Below are 18,073 nucleotides of genomic sequence, written 5' to 3'. Positions count from 1 at the left end.
TATCACGAAAGACTGAAACTCCTTACATGGTAAATGAGCCAAATGTATGTAGTGGCTGTGTGACATGGTCTTAAGAGGTAATCCACACCCAAAACTGATGGAAAAATATACATATAAAAAAAACAAACTTGAGGGTTTTGGTCTAGTGGGGAACAATTACCTGCAGAAATGTCCAGAGGAGGATGTTGTCTCATTAGTATGGCTCTTACAGTAATAATGACAAACCCCTTTGTGTGCTCATTAACTCAGATGTGAGTTTAAATTGTAACATGAAGAATTTTATTGCAAATAATATGGTTTGATAAAAAGGACTTGTTAATACCATATTCAAAAGAATCAATACCCAGTACATTTCATATGGAATAATAGCATGGCCTCAAGGGTTTAGACAAGCAACCAGCAAAACTCCAAACTATTACCAGTATGCCACAATAGTTATAATGATTTGAAACCAAAGAGCATTTGTTTCAGTTCATCAGCAAATGGAAAGAAATCACATACAAACACAGCCTGGTGATCTGTAGAAGGTATGTATTTTTCAGACCAGGTTCATGAACCAAAACCTTTGGAAAAACAAAAGGAAATGCTTCCATTCAATAAAAAGCCTGAAGATCTGTTAAATGTCCACCTTAAAAACACAGGTTAACTTTGACATGCAGTACAACCATACTCTCTGCACATCATCGAACACGCAAGTGTGTGAAAACTAGGACTACACACTGGCTCTACAGATCAAAAGGTACCTATTTTCTCCAAATATACACACATTGATTATGCTCTATAATACTGTTTATACTGGTTCACACCCCCTCTGGTCCAGAAAAGTAGGTCATCTGATTGCACACCTTGTTCCTTCGGCGTACCTTAATCAACAACAGTTATGGAATCTAAAAGAACCCAACAACATTATAAACTATGCCATACTGTGCCTTTTTCAAATACACTTTTACATATTTCAAATGCATTGTTTTTCATAAAGGAGGAGAATAAATAAACCCATTTGCAATATATCTTAACATTTAAACAAGATCATCTGGTGCAGTATTTTTTATAATTTTGTAAAACAAGCCCAGAAGAAAAGAAAGGTTCAAAAACAAACAACCACAAGTCGAATGACAGTGTTTGTGCTTTAAGTCTTTCAGCTGTGTTAGCTATTGTTCGACAGATCTGCAGACACAAGTTCATGTGGGGAAAATCCTTCATAAACTTGAGCATTGAGCCCCTTCCTCGTGGGGTAAATGAGAACACAGTCTTAACCCAAACACAACCGGCGGACATGTTAACCGGCACCACAGATACTGATGATCTGACATGTTTAAAAGTACCTGCAGGAGCCTTCAGCTTGTTGATATAATGCCTCATTCCAAAGACAAGTCAGCTTATGGTTTATGAACATTCACTTATCAGTGTGTCGGACGGATGAGCTGCTTCAGAGAGAGAGAGTCGCTTTGATTGAAGGGAAATCCATATTTATGGTACTATTAAGGCATTACAGTGCAGTACCTCTGTTTCAACCGCAGTTCGAGGATACTGGAGGATGAATGACAGATTCATGTGGAGACTACAAAACTCTTGCAGTAACGCAGATTTCCAGGCCTTCATCTGGTTGCCGTGTTACAGTACTTTCTGTCGCTTATGTCATGATTTCCTTTGCTCCGTTAGAAGCTGACTTTGAAGGTTTAACTCATGTTTGTGGAGATGAGCTTTCTCCCGGTGTGTCGGTGAATACTAAAGGAACTCAGGAGACTATTTGTTGTAAAAAGGAGTTTAAACAGAGTTAGCTAAACAAGTTTTTCTGCCTAAAGTTGTAGCTAAAGATCCCGTTTTGCACCTGCAGGGTCTTAATTTAAACTAAGCCAAATTTGGAGACAAAACCATCCAATATAAGCCAAATTTAAACTTAGGCTTCACTTGTTTTTAAAAATAAAACTTGTAGTGACATTGACTTTCTGTCCTCAGAAAGGAGCATGGGTGATGATGTACTGTGGTCTTTTTTAGGAGAAAATGTAAACGCAAGAGATCAACGCTCTTCCTGTACAAAGTAATGGTTTCTGTTTGTGTCCTTCGGATGAGAAAAAACTGGTCCCACTTTCCAACAAAGGCCTACACTATATAAAATATAAAGTTACAATACAGTTTCTTTTGCTACTTTGATGGCTGCTTGATCAAAGCTGTTCGGCAGGTTGAATAAATGAAGGACCCATTTCAGAATACAACAAAGCACACCTTCAACACTGTTCATCCACCTACTGAGTAGTCATGACAACACAGGTCCTGAAAATGCCCTGCCTATTTTTTAGTTTTATCTTTTTTTTTTATTCTTTTTTTTCTTTTATACATATTTTAAGCACACCCCTTAATCAAAGTGTATATTGTTAGGAATCTAAATGTCTTTCTTTCTTCAACATCCCATAATGCATACAGTACAACATTGTCATGATAATTTGGGAGAATTGGCACAATTGTTGTTGTTTTTTTTAAGCCATGTACAAAAATGAATGGGATTTTCTCACGATTGGCCGGACGGGGAAAAGATGCATGAAAGTAACTCGTTTGAAGCCTCGGAGCCTTTCGATATGATCGGAAACGGTAAGCAGTGATTCACGAGGCGGTCAGTCAACCAGAAGGGAAGGAAATGACAAAGGAAATAAAACCAATTAAAAAAATAAAATAACACATCGTAGTATTTACATGACATTGATTTCAGAAAGAAAAAAAAAATCCCACACAAAGTGAAGCTGATTATTTTTCCCACTTCCGCTTTCCGACAAACTGTACCAGATCCAGCCATCAGCAATGTCAAAAAGGATTCATAAATGCTGTTGACAGTCATTGTGTCTGGGTTGGCCTCTGCTAGTACACGCTGATGAGGGAGGAGAAGGCCAGGATCAGGTACCGGCAGGCCTGTGGGATGTGCGCACTTCCTGTGCTCCCATAGGGTGCAGTGTTGGGCGCTGTGGGCAGCAGACAAGAAAAGCTCTGATTAGTGGTGATTGCACTTTCATTGGGCGCCACTCACCATCTCCAAAACGCACAGTCAGCTTGGTGGGACGCCTGCAAAATGAGTCTGTGACAAAGTGTTTCTGTTACACACAACAGCAGAAACTTTGCAGAGTTTGATGTCATCTAATAAAGGTAGATTGTTAAGAGTTTGTTTTATTAACAATGTTGGAAAAGAAAAGTTTTTCCTTAAAGCCCTTCATTTCGGAATTTGTTTCTAATTATATAAAACATATATAATAATGCACAGTGTTTTCTCTTTTTAAGATGATGCTAAATTAAAAGAAGATCTGGAAAAGATAACAAGATTGAACCAAATGAAATATATTAACTCTTAGTAGAAGCTCCCTGTTTGAACTTTTATTTCTACTTTAAAATGTGATCCATTCATTTATTACTAAACAGTTTTTGCTCGATATCCATTTTTTAGTACAACCATAGCTTCTAATTTTTGATATATAAGTTTCATTATAAACACAATCATTCCACAATGAACCTGTTCAAAAAACTCAATTCTGTGGTAAATTGTTTTTTTTACCTCCAAAACAAAAAATAATAGATTAAACAGTTTTTAAATTATATTAAAAAACATAAAACATGTAGAGACAAAATAAAAATGTGTAAATCATAAAAGAAAGCAAATACAAAACAATGTAAAAAAAAGTAAAAAATAAAACAGGCAAAAGCTTCACAAAACTGTATAGAATCTATTCTAAGGGAGGTTCCAATCATGTGTCATAACTATTGTTATGCTTGTTTTATGCCAAAACTCTCAAAGCCTTTGTGTTAAATTTCGAATCAAATTTTCACTAATGGTGGGGTCATTTCTAAAGCCATAATAAACAACTGTGATTGGGCACATACAACAGTGAGTGAAGGGACAACGAAGGGTTAAAAAGCAATGGAATAAAACAGCCAAGAAGGCAGATGGTTCCAATTTGCTAATTACTTTCAATATGCGTTAACTATTTTTACGAAGCATAAAACAAATCTGTCCTTGACATTTAAAAGTCAGTTAAATGCAAAAAAGCAACAAACAACAGTTGGAAAAAGACACCAAACGAGATTTGCGTCAATGTCCAGACGCCACCAGAGGTTCCGGCAGAGCGTTTGGAAGCGCCAAGCGCAGCGCTCTAGCAACAGTGCTTTTTGGGCGGTGTGGTAGAAATTCTGAGCAATGTTTCCATAATTCAAACGATCAGAACTTTGGTGAAGAATTTGCATGGTGTCAGTTAATCAGGATCCCGCTTTGGCCTGTGACGGGTTGATGACATAAACAGCAAGTGGAGCCCAAAACCATCATGGAGGAGAATCCGATCCCTGATCCATGATCTGGAGAAAATAATAAAAAGGTCCTCAAATTTGATCTGTATTTTGTGGGACAGCAAGTCAAGTTTATGAACGCATTTTGGACTGCGCATCACAACAGAGGTGATGTATGGGGCCAAATCAGGATCAGCGTGAAATGAATGGAAATTGAAAATTGCAAATATGATGGTTTGGTTTTTCATTCGCTTTAATCTGATTTTGATTTGAACCCATAGCGGTGGACCCAAATCTACCACACACATCGCATTTGGTGTGTAGGTAGTATTAGAACACAGTCTTTTGTTAAAAACATGAAGCTTCTGTCTTATCTTTTCATGTTCTACACACTCACACAAAAACAGAAACCACACATTGCTTAGGTCTTTTCCTCTTTGTTGGGTAATTCATTGGCACTGGAGTTTCTTTGCAACATTTTCTTACTGTTATTGTTTTTAACAACTTTTCTAAAGGAAGGCTTAAGGCGGAGGGATGAAGAAGAGCAAAAAAGAAGAAGAGCTTGAGCTATTGTGTTGCTGTAATAACGTGTCCTTGGGCGAAATACGCAATAGCACGTTGCTCCTGGTGCTTTCATCTGTGTGATTGTGCTTATGATAGAAGAAATAAAAGAAGGTCCAGTACAGACTGAAGAAAAACTGTACAGAGTAAGAGAGTGCTTCTTAAATGCGTTGGGGTTTTAGACCAGGAAGGAGCTATTTCAGCTTTCTGCCTCTTCCCATTTTCTATTTCTCTCTTTCCTTTTTATCAGCTGGCCAAAAGAAAAAAAGCTATCAGTGGTGAGGAAGATAACTCCAGGCTACACATGCTATTTTTTTCAACACATATTTGAAGGAGGAATCTTGTTTTTAATGTTTTCTTGATGGTCAGACAGCCACAATAACGTGATAATGTCTCAGCGACTGCTGCGTCAGAGGAGGAGAGCAGCCTTTCACACTCTGCCTCCCCGTCAGAGATGAAATCTTTTCTCCTGTAGCTCAATAAAAACTGGCCTGGCAGGTTACAAAGCAGACACTCTATCAGGGCGCACATATAGCCCCGTGTACGGGTCACATGCATGCCTGCACACGAGGCGGCGCAAACAGACTCTGGTCCGCCAGGGGAAATCATGCGGCGCACAGCCCATATCAGCAAGGTGCCTCTATTTACACGGTCATGTAATTAGTTCACAATGTACAGTAGCTCCTCTGATGTACCCGTGCTGCACACACAGCAAAATGACCACACAAACACGGAGTGGGCAGACGGCTACGCACCAGAATTAGTGGTAGCTTTTAGTTTGTTTACAGAAAAAATAAAGGAGCTTCAGAAAAGTCACACCTTTAGTTAAAGTGTTAAGAGTGAAATTCACCACCAGGTAGATGGAGACGGGACAGGTGTTGTGACTAATGTGCTGGTGTAGATTTTAATGACGCAGTTGGACGCATGGAACCAACTGCACCGCCGTCCTCTTCCTTGTTGTTTCTGCCTTTTCATCTTCTCCTTCCACCTCTCCGCTTCCCTCCACTCTCCTTCTGTCCAGAGTACAGGATAATGACACAGTTTTCCTGGGCTGCCAGAGCCAGCAGAGAAACGGTAACCATAGCAACAGCTCCTGTCCTGCTCAACCGCTCCACTGTTGCCTGAGCTTGAGTGCGCCTCATTGTGCCAGCACAGAGGATGCTCACAAACGGACGGATGTCGCTGTTTACATTCTTCGGCTCCTCTTTGGGATTAGTGCTGTACAGTCGGTGGCTCGGTAAAGGCTGCGGTGATCGCGCTCACGCCGCGCTCACGCCGCGCTCACAGCTGATTGTTCACGCTGTTGTTCCACACAAAGAAACGACTAGTTAGTGCTGCCTGACCTGGAGAGCAACAATAAAGCCCTTGATGCTTTGGGAAAAGAAGCGATAAGTGAGGATGGAGTCAGCTCGCAGCGCTTGAGCTGATCCTTGTTTAATGTCTCCCCGTGTAAGCGGGAAAACAGGGGCTTCTGCTGTTTTGACTGTGTGGGCTGTAACTTTCTGTTTTAATTAACTCTCCAACCAAGAAGCGGCTGCAGCGCCGTCACTCTTGTGATTAACGCAAAGGGAATTAAGACAGGTACGAAGGAGAGACAGGTACACAGACAAGACGGCATCAAAGCAGAGAAAGGAGGCTGAAGAAGAAATGAAAGGCTGAGAGACTTCAGCTGAAAGTGGACCTGGAAGAGTTGAGAGGAGGGCTGGGAGGGGGGCTCTGCTGGAGTTTTTACTCTTTCGAGGATCCAATTTAATTGCAACGTACGTCAGCGACAAGCTTCCATGACAAACTGCAGTCCTGACAATATATCACAGAGAAGCAACTGTGCCAAAACGCACAAAGACATTCAGCACTGCAAAGAGAGAGGAGATAAACGGGGATGTTTACAGCCGAATTCAAAACCAGAAACCTCCCCAGCAGTGACCAGACTCCTAGCAAAATGAAATAAAAAGAAAACCGCCTGGTTTTCTCTGATGCTGGACCGGAGCCACTGGCTTTAAATAGCGCTTTCTCTGATGAAAGACTCCCTCGTTTTCTCATCGCTGTTTCCATCTTTTCACTCCTTCAAATCCCCAGGAACGCCACCTCCTCCTGAATCAAAAGCGGCGGCGCTGATCCTCGGCCGCTGTTGACAAACTGAGGAAATATAAGTGAAATGTGCATCTGTGACACAGAAGGTGTCAAGCTGGACTGTCATGGAGCAACATATAATTGTTTCTCATGAAATGATTTGTGCAGATTTCTGTTCCTCCTTGTTTCTCCTTAAGCCTCTCAGACAGTGATTTACCAACACAATCTGCATTTAAATAAACCTAAAAATCAACAAATAATACTCTAATTTCCTTTTTTCCAGGAAGCATTATTGTCATTTAGGGGCAAAAATCGAAATCTACTTCCTTTTTTTAAGATTGGATAATTTATAGGTGTTTATTTTTTGAAGCATTTGCACTTTTATTTGAGTAAAATCATGTCCTGCCTGCAGAAGGGCGTTTAAACCGCTGCACAGTCAAGGAAGTTAATGAATTAGTTGTGTGGAAGCTGATCCGTGGCTTTGCTTTGCTGCGGCCTGTCACTAACGGCATCCAGGCGGCAGGCAGCCAGGCCTGATTCCAGTCCCCTATGGAGCCGGCTTCAGAGAGGGTTCCTGTGAGCTGTGGGAGGAGGAGGAGGAGTTCAGTGTCCTTGACCATCAATCAGTGGCCTCTGGTCCTCCACTCACTGCTCCCCAGAGAGAGCCCACATGAGACACTCTAGAGCCAGGACTGATCCTGTACACACCATGCTGTAAATCGAGCTAAATCCCTCTACAAGAAAAGGTTCACAGAAGCTGCCAGCACCGTCTGCAACAGTGAAGCAAACGTTAAAAGCACTTTTCCAAGCGGCCCACAGGTTTGGTGAGTACTGTGAAGGGAGCATTCATTATCACGGTATTTGAAGACCCACTCCAATGAAAATTGGTGTTTTTAACATACTCTTGTGGAATTTTTCTGATAATGGAGGACATTTATTGATAAAATGAGAGACTTTCTTTATTAAAATCATTACGGATCAGGAGCAGACAAAAAAATGCCGTTGGAAAAAGTTTGCAGCAGTGACGTAGGAGTTACAACGGCAAGCTAAAAGCTCCTGCTTCGCTCCATCCTAATACATCCACTTTCAGACAAATACATCCTTGGTTTTCCTCGTCTGAGCTGACATCTGGCTCAAAACTGTACAGCTGGATAGCTCTATATAGCTCACCATTTCTGTTGCACAGGTGATGCTAAGTTGGGAATGTGAGGGGCTGTAAGCCAGAGAGCGTGTCAATAGAGGGATGATGGGAAATGGAGGCAGGCTTACAGTTGCACCCACAACTCAGAGGTTCATTTCTGATGAACTACTGCCGCTCTGCATGCACTATGTCCAAGAAAACGACACAGGTTCTTTGATTGGGGCTACTTAAAAGACCACTGGGAACGCTTTGAGAATAGATCAAAAAATGATCAGAGAGGGACTTTAAGCACAAAAGTGCTGTTTAAAACTAGGGATGCAACAATTCACGTTCCCCACAATTTGGTTTAAACCTCAATTTTTGCTGTGGTTGTATATATGAATTGTGTATAACAAAACAGCAAAACAATCAGAAAAAAGCCTTTTTTATTATTTTTATTAGGTAAGGAACAATGGAGGGAAGCCTTTCAATTGGCTCATAATGTAATGTGATATAACAATAAATAACAAATATATCTAGTGTTTCAGTGCAAACACGTGGAGTGGGAATGCAACAATTCACCCTCCCCACAATTCGGTTCAGTGGTGTAACGTTCGGTTTTAAACTGAGAATTGAGGCTTCCTTAAGTGAAACACACTCACCCCCATCAACATTTATCTGGCCGTCTCTTGCCTGTAGCGCGCTGCCATATTGAGCTGGAGCACAATTGACTTGCCGACCTACAGGCTCATTCATCCATTTCCCGTTTCCATTCCTTCTGTCCTTGTACAAGCAAAGTGTTCATCACCATCAGATACGGTGTTCAAACTCATCACCTGTCTGCCGCTACCATCCTCACGCAGCGCCGCTCCGCAGAGCTCTCCTTTACCGGCACCTTCGAGCTCATTAGCCCCACCAATCATTTGCATTAGTGCTAGTAAATGAATAGCCTCCATTAATAAGATGGCCTTCAGAGATCATTTACTCTGCTCCACCTCCCAGTGCTGCCATATTTTCCCTCCCATTTCAACACGCCCTGCTACCTGCCGGATATCCACACAGGGCGGGACGCATCCAACAGCTCCTCTCAGCATCAGTGTCTGAGCGGGGAGTCAGTGAGCATGAGACAGGTCACCAGACAGCTCCCCGTGTGAGCTGGGGGGCTCCTGACTGAAGGCAGGCTTCGGCCTTCAGCTTGACTTAATCAGCCCGCGTGTGGGGTATCTGGACACTTAAGAGAGCCCTCTGCACGGTTAGAGCAGGAAGGAATCCCAGCTGAAAGGACATTTCCGGCATTCCACCTGCAATTACTGTTCCCCTTTCTTGTATTGATCGCTTTCTCCGCTGCACACTGCACTTTCTCTTCCCTTCTGCTCTTTTCCTTTTTTATCTGAAATGCAGCCAGGTGTTCAAGAAAATCCTAAATGCACGGAGACCTCAACCCCAGTTTATTACTCCTATCAATCAAAGGACACGCTTAAAGCAAGAAATCAATGAACTTGAAAATGATGTGCTTCGCATGCATGCCTGATGGGTAAAACTCAATTTTTAAAGTGCTTTCTTGTGAAATTTTCCGTCAAAGCTAGAGGGTAAATTCATATCAGCTTGTTTGAGGATAAACAAAAGAATCCAGTGCTGAGTGGATTGAGAGCATTTTTAATAGCAGCATTTACAAAAAGCGTAATTACGCTGCGACTTCGGCTGCTCCCTCTAAATCTCTTTTATGTTAGCGGCTTAATAAAATGCACGGGGAGACAAACAAATGGCGTCAGCATGTTGTAAGTTCATCCAGCCGCTCGCTTTCGCACTGTCTCTGTAATAATCTCCCCTTCATATTCGGGTCCCTCGCACTCACTCTCTAATAATTCCCCATGGTCCCGTTTTTCCTAACTCTTTTAATGCTTATCAGAGGTTTATTTCTGTGCGAGTCCTGCTCCAGGCCCCAAGGATTTTTGCTGAGTCAAGCACTCCCTCGCTCTCATACCTCCCTCAGACGACAGCGACAATCTGGCAAAGTTATGAGGCATGTTTTGGAGGAGACTTTCATCTCCAGAAGCTGCTGCTGCATCAGTGAAGCCTGATAACATCTGAGAGGCAACCTTCTCTCTTAAAGACAGCTCTGTTGCCCCCATTTCTTTCACTTTCTGCCACCTCCTACAGCAACCCCCCCCACAGTCATGCAAGTGGGATTACAATAAGACAAGAGCCCTCCACTGTTTTCCATTAGACTGCTGATCCCACAGCAGGGCGGAATTGCAGAGGGTAAAAGTGCATTTTCTTTTTGATGGATATGTGATAACAATATCACCGCAGACTGTATTTTTTAATCACATTTCACCTGGGGCAAGTCAAAGCCGATGAGAATTTGCTCATGCAGAGCGTGTCTGCACAAACACACCGGCTGCAGCCAGAGTTTGCTCAGACGTATGCAGAGCAATCCATGGTTTTTGTTCATATTTACACACACCGAGCTGCCGATCGATTCCTCCCAGATCAATGCAACGGTTTACAGATATCATTGGACCAATGAAGAACGAATCAATCGGCAAGTGATTAGCAGGTGAAGTGGATCACTGGAAGCGAGGCGGCGCACTTGACTTTAGGCAGAGGGGGACGAGAGACACAATTCAGGGAAAGCTCCTGCCATATGCTTACATTAATTATTGCTAACAGAAAATGCACGCCCAGAAGCTGTTGGAGTGCCACACTTGAACTATTCCTTTAATTTAGAAAAACGCAACCTTAGGCAGTGAACGCAACGCCGGCTTTCTCCGCCTCGCACTTCAAATAAAAGCTAGATTGCGTGTAAATGGTTGCATCGGATATACGGTTTATTTTTTTTAGAGGTTCTAAAAAAAATTAAGTACACATATAACTTGGTCTTTGAGTGAAAACTACTTTTGTAATTCACAGCACAAAGTACTGGTTAAGTAGTTTAGTGATTTAACATAAGTTCTCACAAATCTAGCGCACAAAAAATAAAATGAAGTAACAAAAGTAATGCAACAAAGTTAAAAAAATATATTTCAAACTAACTTCATTTTATTTAGTAATGATAGTAAAAAAAAAAGAATCAATTTCACAATAAAACTAGCAAACTAACAGTAGAGCTGGTGATTAATTCTGATAGCCTCCATCTGTCGTCCTGGAAACGAGATGCACCAAAATGGCTGGAAACTAAGCCACTGATGTCAGCAGCAGTTAATCTGGTGACTGTATTTAAGGCACAAATAAAGAGGGGATTTGACATCTCTGACATCCCAGTGCCATTACTGTAGTCGGGCAGAATGAAACATGGCTTTAACAGATAATTACGACATGCAGCCTGTGCTACAGGTTCAGAAATGTGTTCTCTGTTATTAACGCTCTGTTACCTCTGTCTGTGAATGAGAAACAACTGGAACCATTTAAGCTCTCTACAATAACCTCACTGTTTTTACTCAGAATCATTCACAGTGGGCAAAATTGGTGCAAAAAAGATATTTTGAAAAAATAGTAAGTAGTTTAAAGCCCCACTCCAATCATCTTATGTGAAAGCGTTCCTAGTGGTCTTTTAACTATGATTATGTTGTTTTTAGCCAAAATAGAAATCGTTTTTCTAGGACATAGTTTCTGCAGCAGTACAACTTTGCCTCTGAGTTGTGGGGGGAATTGTGAGCATGGAGTAAGCCAGAGGTGGGCACTGAGGGCCGCATTCCTGCACGTTTTCCAGCATACCCTGCTCTGGCATGTTCTAATTGGCTGGACACACCTGAACCAGGTAATCAGCCATGAGTAGGGCAAGACTATCTGGAAATCATGCAGACACACCGGCCCTCGAGGCCTGGAATTGCCCACCCCTGGAGTAAGCCCTTCCCCATTTCCCATCATCTATTTGGTTACACTTTTTCTCGCTAGCTTACCAACTTAGCTTAGCTAACCTAACATTAGAGATGCATCAAAAATGGCGAGAAATCTGGCCGTGCAGTTTTGAGCCAGATGCCAGCTCAGACGAGGAAAATGAAGACGTCCATGGATCTATTTACTGCAAGTGGATGCATCAGAATGGAGCAGGGAGCTCACGGCCCGCCGATTTTCACTGCTACAAGATTTTACAAACAGCTTTTTTGTCAACTTAGGATTCACAACGATATTAAGCCAAATTTTCTTTTTATACGTCCTCCATGATCCGAAAAATGCCACAAGAACATCTTAAAAACACCCAAAAAACAATTTTCATTAGAGTGGGTCTTTAAATAAACTGCACTAAAACTGCAGGTGTTTGTGAAAGTGCAGCTTGAATGGAGGCCTGCACTTTATACTAAAACGTTGTGTTTCTAAACAGCAAATGAAACTTCCTCTCAGAAAATTTCCAGTGAAAATGACTCATGTCCACAGAGCTCTTTGATGCCTCTTGGTTGAAAAGCAACAGTTGCACTATAACAGTGAAAAGACAAGTTGGATAAAGTGAATATATATATATATATATAAGTGTCTCTTGTCAGAGTAAAAAAACTTTCTCTGTAAACTTTTAGCAGTGCAACTATTGATTACTGAATCTCAGCCAATGCAGAAATCAGTATTTAGACATGAATTTAAAGTAAAATATCCATATGACCTTTAAACCTAAAGCACATTTCATCCAGAATGTCAGTGCAGACACTAAAACATGCTTGAAGTGCCTCTAGAAACAATACATTGTTGATACTTTACACTTAGGCAGTGGTTACTTTAACCTTTATTTTCATTTTTCAGATAAAAACATTTTTAAAAAGAATATTCTGCCTTTAAAAGAACAAGATGTTCAACGAAAACATGAATTGCTTTGAGTCAAATAGTAAAACATCTGTAATGAATGTTAGCATTAACTCCTCAGTGAGAAATGCATCATGGGGGATGGTCTTGTTTGATGACTGGCTTTATTCTGTTTTAAGCATTAGAGTGATGAAAAGGAGCTGTTAAAACTCAGCAGAAGCTGCAACATTAAAGCAAATTGTTTCTAACAATGCTGTAACATTGGAAACTTATCTCTGTGTCGCCTGCCAACAGTTTTGTTGATTTCATTTGGAAAATATCAGGTAAGGTTTTAATCTCCGCATTTCAGATCTGTTTACTTTTAGGTTTCTCCAATCAATATTTGACAAAAAAAAAGGAAACACAAAGTTCCAATTATCCCTAAGAAATCTTTACCATTTATCTACCCGTCCACATCCATCATCTACCCAAATCTACTTATGTCTATTATAAGCAGGTTTCTTCTCCCTCTGATGCAACACTATCAATATGTTGTCTCAAAATAAGTAATGGTGATACGTCTATTTCTGTATTTATTGCCTTTGATGAAATACACACTTGGTGGTTTTGCATCCCTTGTACAACTCTCTGCCTCTGTGTTCCTGATTTTCTCACGAGGTCAAACATTATCGACTTGATTCTCTAAAGGAAGCGAGTCTGCATTTACTGACAAATTGGACCAGTGAACTGACCTTTGGTTCAACTTCAGCCAGATTCAAGGAGCAACAAATCTCAATGCAGCCTTTACAATACATAAACATATCTGTGTCATTAGGATGGCAGATTCATTCGTATTCATCCTCAAAATGGTCCAGTTTTTCATTGAAAGGTTAAGGGTGAGCATAGGAAATATTGCTTCAGTTATAATAGATTCATGATAAGATAGTTGCAGAAGCATTTACATGGGCTGGAAAATATCCCTACAGAAATCCTTAAAGCCACACATGTCCAGAAAGTAATGATTTAAGGTTTTTTCAGCTGTTTGAAAATGTTTTATTGATTTGTGTAACCCGCAATCCAATAAACAGGTCTGTCTTTGGTCTAAATGCTAATTTGTCTTGGAGTAATGTGTGAAAAAAACAAAAAATGAAATGAACCTCCATAAGACACTCAAGGCAGTATTTCCTGTACACATGTCCCATTTCAGTAAAGTCATAGAAACGTGCTGGACCCAGATATAATAACTAGCTATGATAGTAAAAGAAGTAGTACCAGAAGTTCTAACTTCTGTCCCAATCAGTTTGGTGTTTCAAACAAATCCAAGAAAAAGCCTCAAAATGCCCATTTCCCTTTGGAAATACAGACAATGTCAGCTGTTAGAGCTACACCACCTTATCTGAAAGAAAACTTCTGACCTTCGGGCATAAATTCTTTTTAAAAAAAATCTATTTATTCTTTTTTTTTTAAATCTATTTGTAACCCTTTAACACTGAAGATGTTGCTGGCAACACCTAAATAACACACACTCGTCGACATACAGTAACTGCTTGATCATTTACACAATCTAGGTGAATCCACTCTTTTTGAAGCAGAGAAAAGCTGCTCTACATTTTGGCTTTGCACTGTGTAAAATGTTGTATGACGGCGCAAAGCCGCTTTTCTTCGCTACAGAGTTAGTTGGTAGTCGAATGAATGTCAACACTGGGATTAAAGCTCAGGTGTTCCAAAGAGACTTAGAAGAAGTCTTCTCAATCGATCTGTCTGAGGCAGAATCAAATCAAATCGACCAGTGATTATCCTGTATTGCAGAAGTTGCTGAAGTATTTTTGGTTGAAAAAGAAAGAATCTCTGCTGATGTTTAGCATGCACTAGAATGCCGTCTGAAAACTATCTTGGGTAATTTATTGCTCTGTCTCAGCTCTGCTCCACAAGTAATTAAGATTTCTACTGATTTGCAGAAAAAGAAAGGATCTGCCAGTCAGCTCAAAGTCCACATCAATCATCCAAATGTCCAAAATAAAAAGCCAGTAAAAGGGAAAAAAAAGAGCTCATTTTGGCGTGTTGCAAGACGGTCAAGGGTCTGTTTCCAGTCATTTTCTGCCTAAGCTTGTTGGGATGCAGATCTGTAGCCAACGGCCCACTGGGAACCACCCACCATTACTATGATCTCTGCATGGAAGATGGCATTAGGAATAACAAATATAGAGCAAAGAGGTCTAAACTGCTTGTTCCCTTTCAAATCTGCTCTGACTGAAGCATCTGGCATTCTTAAGTGCTAATTAGCCATGTCACTGGTGACGCGACCCCGGCTTCGAGTGGCTCATTGATCGTTTTAAACATGCAGGAAAAGAAGCAACGTTCAACCCTTCAGAGGACGTTACAGTTTTGGTGCATTAAATGTGAAAAGGATGGCAGTAAAGGCGGCTCTCAGAACGCTTGTTGACCTTTATTCATCATTTGTGGACAAACCCTGGAAGAGCGTATCACCTGAAAGCCTGAGGAAATCCTAAACGGTTAATGTCTGCTGTGAGGGCCTCTAAGGCTTTCTTTTAAAGTACTTGCATTTCAGTTTCTCTGTTGCGTGAGGAGGACCGAGGAAAGGAGTGTGGAGCTGAGATAGCAATGAACACAGCACTCCGCGTAAAAAGTGTTTATGTGTGCTGGCATTTTGTTTGTGTGTGCGAATACTTAGATGCAAAGTAGTGTATCATTTACTGTCAGTATCAACCCTCCCAGTCATTCAACTAATGCATCTGTCCAAACACACATGAAACAGGAGCATCCTTATACTTTGCGAGTGCTTGCATGTGCGCGATAGCCTTCTCTACACTCTAAAATGTGCATTAAATATGAGTGACATGGCGTCTTTTTTCCCCATTTGAAAAGGGAAGCCTCTCTTTAGAGACGCCAACAGAGCCAAGAGGCTTTGAAATCGAGCAGATAAAACTAACCTTATTTAACGGACAGAGACCTGAACCATTTCCCCAAAGAGAATGCCCTTTCTGAATGTCATGACCTTTTTCTAACTGGGTTTTAAAAACTCCAAGGTCATTAGGGTTTGGTTTGTCAATAAAACTAACCTGAAGACTGTCGACAAGCCCTAAACAAGCAACAGAAGCTTTACTCTAATGTATCTGCGGTGAAGTGTTTTTTGGGGCTGAATAAGAGTGTTTTCCTTAACCCTAAGCACTTTTCTCTCCTCTATGCAAGTGTGTTTGTGTGTAAGTATTGAATTCATCAGCAGGCACAGATGGGTTCAATAGAAGTAATAAAGAACGTCAGGGACACCTCTGTGTATGAACACAAATTGCGTCTAATCCAACAGAAAATGTCCCGGTGATTGACAGTGAAGTTGTTTAAAGGAGCAGGTCTTTTTGTTCGAGCCCTTCAGAGGTAAATGTCTGCCAAAGAAAAGCAACACTTTGCTGCAGGTTGGCCTAAAGAGCGCTTCAACACTGAAGACCTCCATCCTGACCACAGAATTAAAAGGGGAAGAACTAAATAACTATAAAAACACATGACGAAAGGTGGAAAACCCTTGTCAGAAAGCCAATTTTACCCATCTATGTCATGTCCTCTGCTCTGACTGTGCTTCCACAGTGGAGGCCAAATGCATTTGGTTTCTGGGCTGTTATGCTTAGAGGAAACTTGAATTCTGCTAAAGTCAAGGTTGGAAATGCAAATCAACAAGAAAACTATTCACGGCTGTGATGACTGAAAGGCACTTTCATATACAAGTACTGTAGTGCGCGGTCAATTGCTGAAGTAGGGATAGAACACAGAAGTTAAAGTGAGGTCGCTCCAAACAAGCCTATGACGTCTTGTTATTGTGACTCAGTCATGTTGCAGTGTGGTGTCAGTGATCAGAGGAGCCACACAGGAGGGTTCCATGCTTTAAAAATGTCTCTTAGCTTACTTTTGTTCTGTTTATTTGCATTGAAATTGGTTGCAAGGTAAATATTACATGTTTTTTTCTATACATTTTGGGTATCATTCCAAACTATTACAAACATACTAAAAAGTTCAATTGCCATCATGTGTTCATGGGCCACCTGGGTAGAACTTAAAAATATGTTGTTGTTTTTTTTACCTTGTTCATTTAGCAAATTACAGTTTATTTTAAAAGAGGCATTTTTACCGACCAATTTCATTTTGTGTGATTTTTTTGAACATGTAATCTGGAGCTATACCACAAACGTTTTTTTTCCCTTTTATTAAAAAAAGAGAGTTTCCTTTTAAGACACATGAATAAAAAAAAAAAAAAAAAAAAAGTTTTATTCCCCATCAACATCTGTAGCATCAGATTTATTTCAGTAAGGGACGGCGATCTAAGTTTATCTGATGGCCACAAATAAATAATGAGCTTTTTTTTGTTGTTTTAGGAAGAATATGAAACACATGATTTTTATTTCAAGCTGAAAACATTGTTTTTGTTTTAAACTCTTAGCAGTTCCAGTATAGCATACTCTCACAGAATGTGACACTTTAGAGATGAGAAGAGTCTAAAGTTCTGTTTATTTTTGTTTTTACACCTAAAGGATTATATGAAACTCACTGCAATCCACAGATTGTTTAAACAAGTTAGTTTTTGTCCATATTATTTAAAAAGATAGTTGCTTTGGTTCTGATAAGGTAGATTCAAAACAACCTAACTTTAGTGCAGAGTATGTGTAATATTACACCTAGTTTTGCATTTATCTTGTTTATATAGAGTTTTGCTACTAGTATAATGGTATGGCAGTTTAAAGAGTGCAGATATTATTCCTGAAAATCCTATTGCTGAAAGGCTTCAGGGAACATTCATACTCATTCTAATAGTCTAGATCTTCCTGGAACACCACTCTGCAGCTGTAGTCCTCAACTTACATTAGCTCCAGCATGAGTGAGAGTGCTACCAGACTATCCAATTATCTTCTACCAGGGTTTTACCACTACGAACACATCTACTTCCATCTCCTCCTGTCGAAAAAGAAGGCTCATGTCATTGATATTGCCTTGCTGGACTAGAGTGTAAAGTTACAGATTTCCTGATCTCAAAAATAGGAAACATTAGAAGAAGCTCTCGCTGTCTGGAGGTTCTCAAAAGTGTTTGTCTAGCAGCTGAGAGCACAGCGGAAGGCTGGCAAGTTCTTTTACCACGGCCATGTGCTAAATGGACCGTATCTCGGCAGAGTGCACGCAATGGCCACAGTATTTATTACTTCCACTCTTTTATTTTTTGGTGAACATTTTTTTCGCATCAATTTGCAGTGGTTTCCTCTTGTAGATAAAAATCACAAGCTATACTAGCCGGCGTTTAAAGAAGAAAACAAGATGCCCTTGAGATAAAATCACTCACGTATGGCC

General features: G+C 40.6%; 1 protein-coding gene across 3 annotated transcripts in view; it reads right to left on the bottom strand.

The window, feature by feature from the left end:
- Positions 1-252: 252 nt before the first annotated feature.
- Positions 253-18,073, bottom strand: part of negr1 (neuronal growth regulator 1) — a 165,088-nt gene continuing 147,267 nt past the window's right edge. For all 3 annotated transcript variants that reach the window (XM_023954180.1, XM_023954181.1, XM_023954182.1), the window contains one exon: positions 253-2,954. In XM_023954180.1, the coding sequence (XP_023809948.1) occupies positions 2,889-2,954 (66 nt within the window). In that variant the 3' untranslated portion in view covers positions 253-2,888. The remainder of the gene's footprint in view (positions 2,955-18,073) is intronic.

This window comes from Oryzias latipes, chromosome 4 (assembly GCF_002234675.1).
Source record: "Oryzias latipes chromosome 4, ASM223467v1".
In the NCBI taxonomy this organism is placed as follows: domain Eukaryota; kingdom Metazoa; phylum Chordata; class Actinopteri; order Beloniformes; family Adrianichthyidae; genus Oryzias; species Oryzias latipes.
This window is presented reverse-complemented; position numbering and strand designations above follow the sequence as displayed.